The sequence below is a fragment of the Epinephelus moara genome, chromosome 21, assembly GCF_006386435.1.
Source record: "Epinephelus moara isolate mb chromosome 21, YSFRI_EMoa_1.0, whole genome shotgun sequence".
In the NCBI taxonomy this organism is placed as follows: domain Eukaryota; kingdom Metazoa; phylum Chordata; class Actinopteri; order Perciformes; family Serranidae; genus Epinephelus; species Epinephelus moara.
In genome coordinates this window covers 6,664,832-6,679,471 of record NC_065526.1, presented here as the reverse complement: position 1 = coordinate 6,679,471, position 14,640 = coordinate 6,664,832, and the positions used below count along the sequence as shown (strand labels likewise).

The following is a 14,640-nucleotide window of genomic DNA, read 5'->3' as shown; positions in this document are numbered from 1 at the left end:
TGCTGAATGGCAAACACAATGACATCACCCTGCTGGGTTGCTGTCACAGAGAACATTGTAGAGGGGATGTAAGGTTATTAGAAAAGGTACAGCACACCATTTTATTTCCTGGAACTTTGACTCATCGGCACTTTTAGAATCTGTTTGTAGTCGTCCTGCCCCCGGCAAGGCACTCAGCCCTCGACTACTCCTGTGGTGCTACTTTGAGGCCATGATTCACACGTTATTGTCCCAAACATGAATGTCTATAACTACATGAATGGATAACAGCTTCGATTTGTGCTCATAAACAAACCCAGAAAAGGGATGTTTTGTTTATTTGCTTGTTGCTGTTTTTTTTAAGTGTTGTTAACCCTTAAATGCAAGCCTCAGGTCTTTTGCAACCCTGGATTATATTTGAACTTTTGAACCACCTAGAAACACTGTTCACGTGGGCGGATTATGAGACAATGGGCCCCTGGGCACAAACGTGTAAAGGCCCCACCACCCCTCCTACATAGGACGAGAAACACAGCCACAGACTTTGTGGAGATTTTGCCGGTTTTCTTTGTTGTTCTCATTTCGTGACTTTTTGTGGTCATTTTCTATGTCCTTGTAGTCATTTTGTGTGTGTTTTATGTTATTTTTACCCCTTTTTATAATTATTTTGTCTCTCTACAAGTTATTGTTTTAGGTAATTTCATGTATTTTAATCATTTTGTGTCTTTTTTGTCATTTTGGTCATTTCTTCTGGTTATTTTGCCCTTTTTATAGTTATTTTGTGTCTCTTTGTAGTCATTTTGAATCTTTTTGGTAAATGGTTGGTAATGGTAATTGGTTATTTTACCCACTTTTTGTAATTATTTAGTGTCTTTTCTGGTTAATTTAGGTAACTGTGTTTTTGTTAGTCATTTTGTCTCTTGATAGTCATTTTGTGTCTTTTTTGGTCACTTTGTGTCTGGAAATTTTTCCCTGCTTTTGTAGTTTTGTGTCTCTCGAGGTAATTTTATGACTTTTTTAAGGTAATTTTGGTCGTTTTGTGTCTCTAGAGGTTTTCTTTAGGTGATTTTTGTCTTTTTCAGTTGTTTTATGTCTCTTTATAGTCAATTTGTGTCTTTTTATTGTTAGTTTGCCCCTTTTTGTAGTGATTTTGTGTCGCTTTTTGGTGATTTTTGTCGGTAATTGGTTATTTTACCCCTTTTTGTAATTATTTTATGTCCCTTCAAGTTCAATTTTTAGATAACTGTGCTTTTGTTAGTCATTTTGTATCTCTTTTTAGTTGTTTTGTGTCTCTCAAGGTAATTTTTTTGACTGTTTTTAAGGGAATTTTGTCTATTTTTTTAGTCCTTTTTTGTCTCTTTGTAGCCATTTTATCTTTTTTTGGTTGTTTTGTGTCTCTAGAGGCTTTCTTTAGTTATTTTTTTGTCTTTTTCAGTTTTGTCTCTTTATAGTCATTTTGTGTCTTTTTATTGTTAGCTTGCCCTTTTTTGTAGTGATTTTGTGTCGCTTTTTGGTGATTTTGTGTCAGTAATTGGTTGGTAATTGGTTATTTTACCCCTTTTTGTAATTATTTTGTGTCCCTTCAAGTTAATTTTTTAGGTAACTGTGTTTTTGTTAGTCATTTTGTATCTTTTTATAGTTGTTTTGTGTCTCTCAAGGTGATTTTTTGACTCTTTTTTTGGGGGGAATTTTGTGTATTTTTTAGGTGTTTGTGTCTCTTTATAGTCATTTTTGTGACTAGAGGTAATTTTGTGTGAGTGTGTGTGTGAGCGTGTGTGTTCGGAGGGGAATTTTTTTTCTTTTTTGGACCCTTTATGTCTCTTTGTAGTTATTTTGTGCCTCTGCAGTTCCTTTGCATCTCTTTATGGTGCTTATGTGTCTCCTCCTTGTTAGTATGTGTTAATTTGAATGGCATTTTGTAGGTGGGGGCCAAGTCAGGTCAGGATGGGGGGACCTCTGGCACTTAAGGCCCCTGGGCCTGTGCCCGATAGCCCCATTCAGTAATACATCCACGACCATACAGCTTGACACTCTAAAAATAAACCTGTATTGGTCGAAACTAAAAATGGTATTTCAACGTTTTTTCTCTGTGTGCTTTCGTTTATGTGAATCCCTGCTATCACCACTTCATTAGAGTCTAAAAACACAAGCTGACAACCCAAGTAGACCAGCAACAGATTGTATATTATTGTTCATGCTCTTGGATGTCTTGAGAGGAGGAAATTGAGGGCTCTTGTGATGTGAGAAGAGAATTCAGCAGAATCATTCATGGCCTCAAGATAAGCGTAAATGATGCATGAAGCATTCTAAAAGGAGGTAGAGTCAGGGCTTAGAGGCTGCAGTATGTGTACTAAGCCTCTGCAGCTTTTCTCAAATGTTCCTTCTTGTTTGTCCTCTGCAGGCAGCTATACGGAAGGAACTCAACGATTTCAAGAGCAACGAGATGGAAGTGCACGAGTCAAGTCGCCATTTAACCAGGTAACATGCAGAATCCATTAATCTGCATGCGACTACACGCGCCTTGTTATCAGTTGATATACAGCTGGAGTTATTCTCAGCTGGCTGTGCAGCGCAGTGAGATCTAGCTGAGGTGATGAAATGTGCTGAAATGTTTGAAACAACACTTTCTTTTATTCTGTTCTTCTTTTAGGTTTCACAGACCATAGTAGACCACCACTGTCTTGAGCAGTGCCGGACCGGCGCTCTCCTCCACTGAGAACCTTAAGTGCTGGACAGTAAAATGGTGCCCGTTTCTACAATAAGGCCATGTCTTCTGAAATGCCTTTTCAAGACCCACACAACTGAGTCGGTACTACGCTCCAAGATGTAGACACCCACTACTCCATCCACTGTAGTAGCACATAATGACTCCAGTTGATTCACATCGCCCCTCTATGGAATTTGCTCGACTGTCTCTTTAACATCTCCGCTGAGCTCTCAGGCAGGCGCTCAGTTCTGTGGCGATTGGACAGCGGGAGAGTTTTTGTTTGCAATTGAACAACACTTTCGACAACTACCGAGGGCGACCGTACCTTGGTTCATCAATAACACCAGTGGACTTGTCTCAGTGGACATGTTTTTATCCCTCTTCTTTATTCTGTTCTCACTCTGGACTCCTCTAGTTGCGGACAGCTCTGTGCGAGGACGCAGGGTTGTTAGTTCTGAGCTCTCGACATCAGCAGGAGATCCATCTTTACTGCACCTGCTGGGACTTTGGAAACGGCTTAGAAAGACACAGACGGGGAGGGAGGGGTCCAGCATTAGAATTATGTGCAATATTTCTTTTCTTCTGCTTTTCCAAGGCTATAGCACCCCCTAGAGTCCCCTCTGTGTCATTACTATGTAGTCCTGACTTCTGTTCTTCCCTCATATGTGCAATTCTCACTGTACCGACAATGTTGACATCTAATTGCTAACTGTGAATTTGAGAGTTTGGGAAATGCCCGCGCTCTCTCCAAATGTACATTTTGTTTATACTGAAGAAGGAAAGTTACATTTAAAGACGACTCTTGCTTGACCAAGTTTCATTCATGTCACAATCTTATAAATTTAATGTAAAAATTGCAGCTGGCAGATATACTCTGGTTCCAGTGTGTGCAACAGTTATCTGTTTTCTATTATTTTTGTTAGATTTTAATTGTTTTTGATAGAGGCACTTGGATCATAAATGATTAATTCACATGTTCCTACATGTCCAAGCTCTTTGGATTCGACACAGAACGCCAAGAGCCGGCCCACCACGTCGTTATCCCTTACATTTTTTTCTTTTTGCAGCAGTGTGTTTAATGATCTTTGCTCATAATGTGCATTGTATTATACACTTTACTTTTCTACTCGTGACATTATAAGCTTTTGACCAAGCAATATCTGTTGTTTGTAGACAAAAGGTTAAACTACAGGTGTAATCCCCACCATTTTTTTACTGTGCTTATACACTACGCCTCACTTCAGGGTTTTATTTTTTCTTTTATACTTTTACTTTGGAAAGGCTTTATTCAGGAGGACTTTGTTCCTGATTATTTTATTTTTTTTCCTCAACTGAGCCACCAAAAACATCTGCCTCTTCAACAGCTCACAACACATTCGGACAAGATTTGATTCAGTCTCAAATCTACAATTGAAGTGCAGGTATTAGTGAATTCATTAGAGTAAGGATTTTTAAATTTTTATTGCAGAAATTCTTTGCACTGTTAAGAGTTTGGCTTTACAATGGTCACTGTTTTAAGGTCAGGGCCCAAGTGTGTAAAATATTGTTGGATATCTGATCTGTGACCATTTTTGTCTCTTCACTTTAACGGTCTTGTTACCTGATCACTGATCCTACACCAGTATTCCGATGCTCATAAGCTTTATGTACACAGAATATTTTTATTATTTTTTACTGTATTACTTTTAAAGTTGCAATATGAAATTCTTGTCAGATGAAGAGACGTAGTGGAGGTGACAGGCTGTTGGCCGCCTACTATAATGCATCTGTCTGCAAAGGAAAAGTGTGTTCTCACCTTATTTTGCAAGGCCTCCATCGGTGAGGGATAGATGACCCAATAAAACCTGGGAACTGGGAACATAGAGAATTGTTTTGCACTTTATGGTTTTTTTGTTAAATATCAACAGGGGTTTGGTTAGAGTTTGGAGCAGTTTCTCCTCAGAATCAGGACACCGGTCACAATGCTCCTTTTTTAAAATCCAAATTTCATTGGGTCATCTAATCTCCGAGGCTTTGAGAGATGAGGTACTTTCTGTGTTAGAACCAGCTTCTGTATGATTCCAGCATCATGCCATTATTTGAAATTTCCCATCCATAGGTTCAGTACAGTAGAGCATAAGTAGGAATGAATCACTCAAATTACGCTCCAGTTCTCATTTCAGCTCTAAGAAACAAACCTGAGCCACCGGGCTGAGCATGAGGTTTTCCATTTTGCTGGAATCAAGGAACATGAATTCAGCAATAATCTGTTTCCTTTCACATGTCGGTGGAGCAACTGAACGAATTTGAAAGTGTTCCTTTTTTTCATTTTTGAAATACAGAATACCATGTAAAGGATACATCATGCCAATTAAAATCCATTTCTGAATGCATTTGCTTTGTTTGAGTTTATTGTTTTTCAGATCTGCCTATGTTAAGTTTTCATAGAGGTACTCATGCAGTATTTGTGGCACTTTAACACATCGCTGCATCCAAGCTTATTGCCAAAATGAGGTATTTGCAGTCAGGCTTGCTTCACAAATTTCTTGCCTTGTAGATTCACTACTTCACTCTGCTGTTAGGCCTGTATTACTCTTATATTATACTGTACTTCACAACAGATTTGACAGGTGTTCAGGTGAAACACATTCAGGCTAAGGCCGTGACAAAACTCATCATGAATGCAATGGTACTGTGGCACCAAATGTCCTATTTTCGACCGAGGGAGGAGATCTGACACTGCCTGCAAATAAGTGATACATTAAAAATCTGCTCAGTCATTTACATATTAAAAATACATGACTCAAAAATGTAACACTAAGAAATAGACCTAGCGTGGTTAAATGTAACCAGCTGGGCAGGACGTCAGCTCTAAATAGAGGTCGATGCTTGACAAACAGTGCTCACAATTTGTCAAGTCTGCTGTAATGCAACAGTCAGTAGTTCATATGCACAGTGAAACTATTTCTGCGTACTTTAATTGGAAGTGCATCAGAAAATATTTATTTTAATGAACAGTAGGAATGACTGCAAGCAATAACTGCATCAGTGTTCATACAGGCATGCGAGTATTGCAATAAGGCAGGCTTGAATAACCGTGAATCTATCCTTTATCTATAATCACTATACGTTATCTAAATTTGAAACCTTATCACTCTTGAAGAAGCACTTTCCATAATGTGAGCTATGAAGTAGAGTTAGGACATAATAGTTCCACTTATTTTCAGCAGACCTTTTTATGAAGTAAAATGTCCCCTTGTCATTTTAAATGTATGCTGAATTCACTCACAAAAGCTGAGGCTGATCTGGGTTTGAAATTGGAACATAAAACTAATTTAGTTGGGGAACAAGTGCAGACTGAGAATGATAGCCTACTCAACGGTCTGTATGCTTCAAAAGAGTTGACAAGCATGAGCAGATTATGTGACAATGGGCCCTTGAGCACTGATGAGCAAAAGGCCCCACCACTTCTGTTACATAGAAGCGAAGACGCACAAACTTTGTGTTGGTTTTGGCTGGTTTTTTGTTGTTGTTTAGCATGTCTTTGTAGTCGTTTGATGTTTAATTGAGGTAATTTTGCCATTTTTTTGATCATTTTGTGCCTCCTTGTGGTTGTTTTGCCTCTTTTTGTCATTATTTTGTGTCTCTTTCTAGTTCCTCTGAATGTCTTTGTGGTCTTTTGGTGTGTTTATGGTCTTTTTGTGTCTCTTTGCAGTTCCTTTGCATATCTTTGTGGTCTTTTTGTGTGTTTATGGTCTATTTGTGTCTCTTTGCAGTTCCTTTGCATGTCTTTGTGGTCTTTTTTGTGTATTTGTGGTCTTTTTCTGTCTCTTTGTGTTCATTTGGAGTGTCTCCCTGATCGGTATGTGTTTATTTGGGTGATGTTTTGCAGGTGAAGTCCAAAGGCACCCCCTGACACTTTGGGGCCCCTGGACCTGGGCCCCGGTAGACCCATTTAGTAATTCATTCATGATGGCGACGTGTCAGACCTTTTCTAAAATATAAATGTGATTATATTTGATATCCTGATAAGTTTAATGCCATAAAAGTAGCCTATAATCTCCATAATTTGTGTTTCTCAACCAGTTGGAGATCAATTATTGATGTTTAAAAGCAACAGAAGTGGGAAATAATTTTGAAATCAGTTTGGAATCAGTTTGAAAGACGGAGCTTTCCTCATTCTTACATCTTATAACTTTAAAAACAATGTCAGATATCTGCATAAGTTGCACCATTTTCACAAAAGTCATTGTGCAAATGCTCTGGAGTTTAACATTGCATGCAAACCTTTTATGCATGTGACAGTAAATTGTGTCTATATTTGGATCTGGACGTGTAAAAATAGTACAACCCCTTTGGTTAAAAACAAAATTAGACAAAGGTGACCTGAAAAACTGAACCTATGGGCCTTCCTCCTGCTCAGGGTCGCTGCGTCCTCAACAGGACAGAAAAAAGATTAGGTCAAGCTTTGCGGTTGGCTCCACTAGATGGCGAGAAACACAATAGAATAACAGCATGTTCACTCTGTATGGCCTTCTGAAATGGCGTCCTGATGAGATGGTGCTGAAGTTATTTGCCTCGTCACCACTAGTCCAAAATAAATAGAGCTACGGCGAAGCTTCACACTGGCATGCAACGGAATTTTAATAAAGGGGAGTGTGCACATTGTGCAACAGAAGCCTAATACATGACAGTTCAAAGTTTACTCTCCTATTCAACAGTTGACAGCTGATAGGCTTTGGCTGCGTCTGCAGGAACTCAACCACACTGAGTGATATATGTTGGTTTTCTGCGCAGTTTGCATGCACAGATAACACCGCAGCAGATAAGAGGACGCACTTCAGTAGCCGCACACCAAACATTTTATACGAGCTATGTTTACGCCTCTCATCTGTTCACCGCCTCACTTTACTGGAGCGGAAGAAAGGCTTCATGGGAAATGTATTCATGACATCATTGCTTTCCCCGCAGCGGCGAACAGCGGGGGCGCGCTCCGGCACAATACACTTCCCACAATCCACTGCGTTGTTGTTAGCGACCCCATCTTGTGTCCTCCTCATGAATATATATCAGGCAGTATTTGCGTAGGAGGTCGGCCGACGTTCATTTCATATTCTAGCACTGTATTTTGGTCCAAATGGGACGCACAGTCACGTCTCCGCCCTGATCTGTCCCCGCGCGCCCAGCCTCTTCCCAGCGAATTTCATCGGTAAAATGTTTTTTTCGGAGCAGCGGAGGAGACTCCGACAGGGAAAGGAAGGCAAGAAGTGAATGACTACCAGTGGAATAAGTCAGCAACACCGCCCAGTCGGCGGACATTTACCACGGTGGGCACGCAGTCAGGCTTTTAAATGTAGAGGTTGTAGGTGTAACCAAGTGCGCACCGTTATTTATTTAGAGTGGGGGACTTTTCATTGGCAGAGATGGAAAGTGTGCAGGCTGTCGCTGAGGACGGCGCGTCGGATGGAGGCGCGACCAAGTTAATGAAGAAGCCCAGCGGACTGTCTGTCGCCCGGGGGACTCCAGCGGATGATGGCGGTGGACATTTGGCACCCTCCCGCGTAGAGGCAAAGAACGGGAATAGCCTCTCTCATTCCGCCTCTTCAGCGGGATCTAGTGCGTCAAACCGAACTGTGGCGTCTAATGGCCGGGGCTCATCCAGCAACTCCAGCTCCCTCCTGTTGAGACGGAGGCGCTTGAAGAGAAACCTCTCCGCCGCAGCTGCAGCCACCGCCACCGCCACCTCAGCTGTCACCGCCGCCTGCGGCGCCAAGATGAACTCGGCCCTGTCCTCTGCGTCTCTACACACTCGGAGTCTGGATAGGAAGGCTCTGCTGAAGCACCGACAGAACATGCAGCTGCAGCCCGCTGATCGAGAGTGGGTGAGAGCAGATCTCCACCGGGGCTCCATACATGTCCACGACAGACTGACGCCCTCATATCCCAGGCCGGTTCTTTGCACTATGGACACCACAGCCGGCGAGGTGGCGCTCCGTCTGAGCAAACTCTGCAGTAAGTCGAGCTCTGTTATGCGCATTTTTTGTAAAGATAACCCCAAGACTGACCAAAATGGCAACTGCAATGTGAAGTATGAATATAATGATAACCCATGCAAGGTGAATGAAGACTCGAGTATAAAATGCAGCCACCTGACTCCCCTGGAATCCACAGAATTAAGGGGCCATCCAAGTGACAGGCTGAGGCTGCTGCTCATGGAGAATGCAGATGAGAGGCAAAAGCAACAGGACGTTGATGGAAAACTTTTCACCCCAGAATCAGAGTCACAAGACAACATAGCCTGTTCACTGTCAGATTTAAACTCTAACTCCAACATGGATACCCCCAATGACGACGACTCGGAGCACAGGAACGGTTTGGACAGCTATGGATTAAATTCTGGCTCAGATGTGGAGAGCAGTGCATTTGATGACCTGAGCTCCGGGGCCCGGCTCAGCGAGCACAGGGACTCCCTCAGCGATGACATGGTCCTGGGCACAGAAGCATCCATCCTCAGCCCCTCCTTTGACAGTGCCACAGAGGGCCATGACATGTATGGCAGCTCCTCGGACGAACTGGACCTTGACTGTCCTGCGTCGAGCACAAGCATGGACCCCATCTCGCAGCATCACACTAACGGAATCAGTGCTGTCACTGCCAACTACAAACAGTGCAATATAGGACATTTAAACGACATGACAAACAATATGGGACCAGATAGCAGACTCAACCCACATAGTCTGGGCAGCCTGCCACCCAGCAGTAGTGCCGGCTCATTGTCAAGAGCCTGTTCTACAGGTAATACACCTGATATCCAAGATCCGGACTGTGGCCAAGGTGCTGTACAATCAGGCCTGACAGCAGACCACAATGGAGATTCCAGTGATTCCAGCCCCACACTGTATGTTCAGCTGCACGGTGAGGCTGTCAGGAGGCTTAGCCCAGATGAGAGGCCTCTGCAGATCCAGAATGACTTTCTCTTTAAGCTTGGATTTAAGGACCCTTGGAGAGTTCAAGAGGAAGGGCTTAACACGGAAATTGGCTCCTTGTTACGTTTCTATGCAGGTAGGTGAAATGATGCATTCACATAGAATCACATTCTCTCATGAACAGGCTTCTGCTCATCCTAGGACTTGTTGAGGCCTTCTCTTTTGCACACTACGTAGCTCGGACTGCAGCTCCTTGGTGTTGTAGTGTTTGTAACAGGTTGTCAACCTGTATCACAAAACATGGCAGGTGCATTCATGCAGGTGTGCAACCTTGTGCTGTCAGAGCAAAGCAACAGTTTCTATTTTTTCTAGCTGAAGCTGAATAGAATTCTCACGGGGAGGGGGAGGGGGGGCACTTTTCTTAATTTGAACACTGACCAAGTGGTGGGTGCACACATTTAGAGGCATGAGCTCAGAGTCTTAATGCTTTAAAATCTTGTAGGACTGAAAAGAACATGCCCACATGTCCCTGATATTGTGAAATGCTGTCAGGTAAGGTGAGTGCAGCACAAGACCTTTGCTAATAACTGCGGCAGCAATTTAGAGGGTTATTATTAAAAGCCTAAGCAAGCTTCCTAATGACGGTTTGCCATGTTCAGATTTAACTGTGTGGTGGCATGAATGGGTCAGATTGAGGTCATGGTCCAAAGGTTATTGGTTTGCCAGATCGACCTTGCCTCAGGAACTTCCTTTAAATTTTCAGGTCTGTTTTTTTTTTTTTTTTCTGCTGTCCTGGACTGTCTTTGTCAGACTGTAGCGGCACACTGTGCTCTCATGGACACGCATGACATTGCCACAAAGCCATCACCACAACTTATGGTGCTCAGACATGGGGCCCTTTCCGGCTTTTGCCCCATTATCATCCTAATGAAAAGGCTGAATGCCTTTGTGGTTGGATGGAGAGTAGGGGTGGGAGCGGTATGGCTGGGAGGACCATAAACCCTCTCTGTGTACCCAGTGAATTCTGGTCATTGAGATGCTGCACAGTGCCTGTCCTATTGGCATCCAGCGCGGCTACTGTCACACTAACTAACTGCCTGCCAAGCTGGGTTAACGTGCTCCTCCAAAGCTCAGGAAGCCCTTTTCTTCACCACGCCACTGCCTCCACCACTGCTGCTATTGCTGTCGCCGCTGGGGGAAGTGAAATGGGGGTGGGAGGGGTGGAAACTGAGTGTCTGTCGAGGACAGTTGAGGAGAAACTGTTTGTTGGATCTGAAGTATGGAAAAGAGAGGCATTAACACTCTCTATCTTCCTGTCCCGAGAGGCTGTTGAACCAGAGGTCACTCAATACGCAGCCGAAAATGGCCACATGTGCTTCTGCTCGCAGTCACATGCACTGCATGACCTATTGTGCTCTTGAGTACTGGATTGCTTGAGGTAGAATGATTTCATTTAGATAGCATCATATGGCAGGCTGTATGAGCATGCACACTGGGGCTCATGTGGATGGATGTGCAATCAGGGAAGGTGTGCAGTCAGCTGAGCTGAGCTGAGCAGTAGCAGCAGCCGCTAAAGGCGGGCAAAAGTAGCCCTGATGCCCCTCTGAGGGCCACGCCTCCACATCCCATGTGAGACAGCTTAACAGAGGTCACCTGAGCTCTCCCTCCAGCCCCCCCACAGCATATAACACGACTCAACAGTCAGGCCGCAGTCTGCACAAAAGGCCTAATTCTCACTCAGTCACATAGAGAAGGACACAAGAGAGCACTTTCATGCACGCACACACAGATGCATGCACTGTAAAGAGACGGCAGTGCCGATGCCCTTGTGACATGTCTGGCCTGCTCTTCCGCCCTTTCCTTACACGATGGAAGCATGGGAGGAATGTACGCTGGCTTGTCTAGAATTTCAGGCACGTCTGCCGAGGAGGAAGTGGAGCGAGGGGGTCGGGGGATGTACAAGGGGATACCGCGCTGACACATGTTGCGCTGACTTTGAATGGTTGTCCTGCCTAGATAGTGAAGACAGGGCGAGTCTCAGCTGACTTGCTGGCTGACTCTGAGGCGCAGCTGCCACAACTGTAGACCTCAGTCACACTAAGGGCCTTTTTGTCTGCATGTCTGTGCATGCAAAGCGGCCTTTGATACAGGAACTCCAGTATCTAAACTCTGTTTTATGGCTCAGTGGCTCAATAAGAGAAGTGCGCAATCTGAATGCTATATATAACCTAGATATTAAGTACACGGGCGGCCGGCAAATTGTGCTGTATCTTTAATAAGATTGACAGAAGAGGTACTCAGCACTCAGCGTGATTGGGGAAGAGGGAGAATGGTGGGAAGAGACTGTTAAGTCAAAGAGTTGCCATGGTGCATTTTGCTAGATCCTGTGGACAATGCAGAGGCCAGTTTGACTTTGAAGGGTTCAGGTCATGGTTTGAGTGCATAGACTTTGCAGTGGCCAGATGAGAGAGCTCACACACACACACACACACACACACACACACATACACATGTACAGAAGGCTGCCTAGATCAAAGGGCCGCTGTCCTCTTTGGCAGCCTGACGAGTGATCCTTTCAGAGCTGCCCACACAGGAGCCTCTTGTAATGCCTAGCCAGCTTTATTAGAGTTTGAGTACAAGGGAAAACTCATATAATCAATACATTCACATTCTGTTGCTGAGAGGCCCCAAAATTCCATGAGTCTAAATAAAACTACACTTCCTCAAGAGAGCTGGGTTAAACAGATTTTTTTCTAACTGAACACTTGAGTCATAGCCTTGATTTAATTGCCCATTCAGGTGAAAGTGTTCAGGGCACAGGTTAGTGTCGGCCAGTAATGGGGCGTCTGCTCTGTGGACAGGAGATCCTCAGCCCTCAATTAATGAAGCTGCCCCCTGCTTGGATGGCTCTGTTCCCTTACCCAGAGGTAGTAGTGGCGTGTGTGTGTGTGTATGTGTGTGTGCAAGGAAAGGAAATGGCATACTGAACCCTAACACTCAGTGGCACAGGGGTTCCCTAGAGGCAGAGGACCCAAAGTTCTTAACCAAACCAAAGCAGCACACTGAATTATTTAGATTCATTAGCCTACTTGGCTTTGCAAACACTCACATCCATGCACTTCAGCGTACCCACTGCTTTATGGGAGCCTTCTACTCACCTTATTAAAGTTGAAATGTATGCTTTTTAAAAGCAGCTTCATGTAAATCTAAAGCGGTGTCTTTATGAGCTAATATTAATGACCACTGGCATTTACTGGCCTGGAAACTGTCAAGGTATTAATTCCTTTTCAGCTCCACTCAGGTTTATAGCTCAAGCTTCTGTGGAACAAAGTCAGGGTCGATAACAGTTTCAACATGGTGCACCCAATTTTCAGGTAATTCCCATGTTGTTTTCGGTGTCTGCCAGCAAGGTGAACTTGGCAGAAGGAGTTTTTCATGCAGAACTAATAAAAAGCAGAGACATCTAACGGAATGCTGCAGATAATGGCTCTGCTTTAACAAAACAAAAGTGTCAAATGTACCTGCTTAGACATTTTTACAGCTTTGCACGTTTATGGTAACAATTTGTCAAAAGGTAGTGCTGGGAAAGATTTTTTAGTTTCTTAAAAACACGTATAGTGCACCTTTTTATTACCTGTTTTAATATAAAGTTTTCTCTGCAATGATTCTCAAAACAAATTGTGATTTCACGCTCATTGCCTCACTGTTATTGAGTTACTTATTTACAAAATTCATATAATAACTTACTCTTTTATTGCTTTGGGGCCTCGGTGCTACTCTAAGGCTAACATTGCACAGATTGTGCATTTCTGTCCTCACCTGGCTGCTCAGCTCTACAGCATCCTAAATAACAGATTGGCATCTTTTTGAGAGCCAAAACAGTGTGTTCGTACTTGGGGACTTGGAGGAAATAATACACTTTAAATGTGAGCTGAATGTATTAACTCTTAACTTTGCACTTCTTGCTTAGTTTGTTTTGTATCTTCTATGGATTATCTTGTTTCTCACAAGAGCTGCCGGTATCTCCAACCTAACCTTTGGTCACATTTATCAGACATCCTTTAGCAACACATTCTCATGCCGACCTTGTCACATATTGACGTTTAGTCATGGACCTTCCATGTCCAGATACGGTGTGAGAGGTACCCTGGGTGCGTTGGATGTTGATGTTCTGGGATGCCATGGTTGGGTTTAGGCAGCTAAAGCACAAGGTTAGGTTTAGGAAAAAAGAACAGGGCTTTAGTCCACCACCAGTCCCGCCCACCCACTCAGACCTTCGCCGCCTTCACTTCTGTTCTTGTCCTGCCTTGTTTACCAATCGAGTTCCATTAAATATATCATGCCGATGTTAAAGGATGTCTTTTTTCGTCAGTGTCTGACGCCGCAAGTCACTGCCCAAGTGCCAAATTTCGATGACTTCGGAGTGAGGCCGGGTTGCCTTTAGGGCCCTGACACACCAAGCCAACAGTTGGCTGTTGGTCATTGTCGGGCCACTGGTCAGCATCTGTTGCCCTAGTTTTTGTGGTGTGTCCTGCACCTTTGGCACTAGCTGCCCCTTGTTGTCCCTTGCCAGCTGCTTTGTGGCTGATTCAACATGTTGAATTGGCGTCAGAGATGGTGGAGCCCATCGGTGAGAGAAATCACTCTGATTGGCAGTTTAGCTCAGTGCATGTGAGGAGAAAAGGAAGTGAGACAAGTAAACAAATGGTTTAAGTCAAGAGAGATTGAAACGTAGTTGTAATATTAGGTATGATTCACTTTTTAGCCATGGGGATCTTTAGCAGAAACGGGAAGTATCATTTGTTATCATTGGGTTGTTTTGTTAATGTGCTAACTGGCTAACTAGCATCTTGAATCAGTCCTGTCGGTCTTCTGGTTCCCCTTTTTTAATGACGAATACAGACTGCCGCCACCTTCTCGTGTGGAGTTACTCTTATGCTAGTCGGCCGTTGCTTCAGTCTTTGGGATGTGTTGAAGCGCAACTTTTCGGCCAAGACACAGGTGACGTGAAGCGACGTAACAGTCAGCCTTCATTGCCGCTACTTCTTT

At 43.6% G+C, this 14,640-nt stretch overlaps 2 protein-coding genes across 8 annotated transcripts in view; both read left to right on the top strand.

The window, feature by feature from the left end:
- The window catches only part of LOC126382929 (phosphatase and actin regulator 1-like), a 73,683-nt gene extending 68,627 nt beyond the window's left edge, over positions 1-5,056 (top strand). For 5 of the 7 annotated variants that reach the window (XM_050033217.1, XM_050033220.1, XM_050033218.1 and 2 more), the window contains exons 11-12: positions 2,381-2,457; positions 2,630-5,056. In XM_050033217.1, the coding sequence (XP_049889174.1) occupies positions 2,381-2,457; positions 2,630-2,645 (93 nt within the window). In that variant the 3' untranslated portion in view covers positions 2,646-5,056. Of the gene's footprint in view, positions 1-2,380; positions 2,458-2,629 lie in introns of those variants that run through there. The other 2 variants (XM_050033215.1, XR_007569101.1) reach the window with 2 other exon arrangements.
- Positions 5,057-7,762: 2,706 nt separating this feature from the next.
- phlpp1 (PH domain and leucine rich repeat protein phosphatase 1) overlaps positions 7,763-14,640 on the top strand; it is a 54,885-nt gene continuing 48,007 nt past the window's right edge. The window contains exon 1 of the mRNA XM_050033206.1: positions 7,763-9,727. Within this exon, the coding sequence (XP_049889163.1) occupies positions 8,089-9,727 (1,639 nt within the window). The 5' untranslated portion in view covers positions 7,763-8,088. The remainder of the gene's footprint in view (positions 9,728-14,640) is intronic.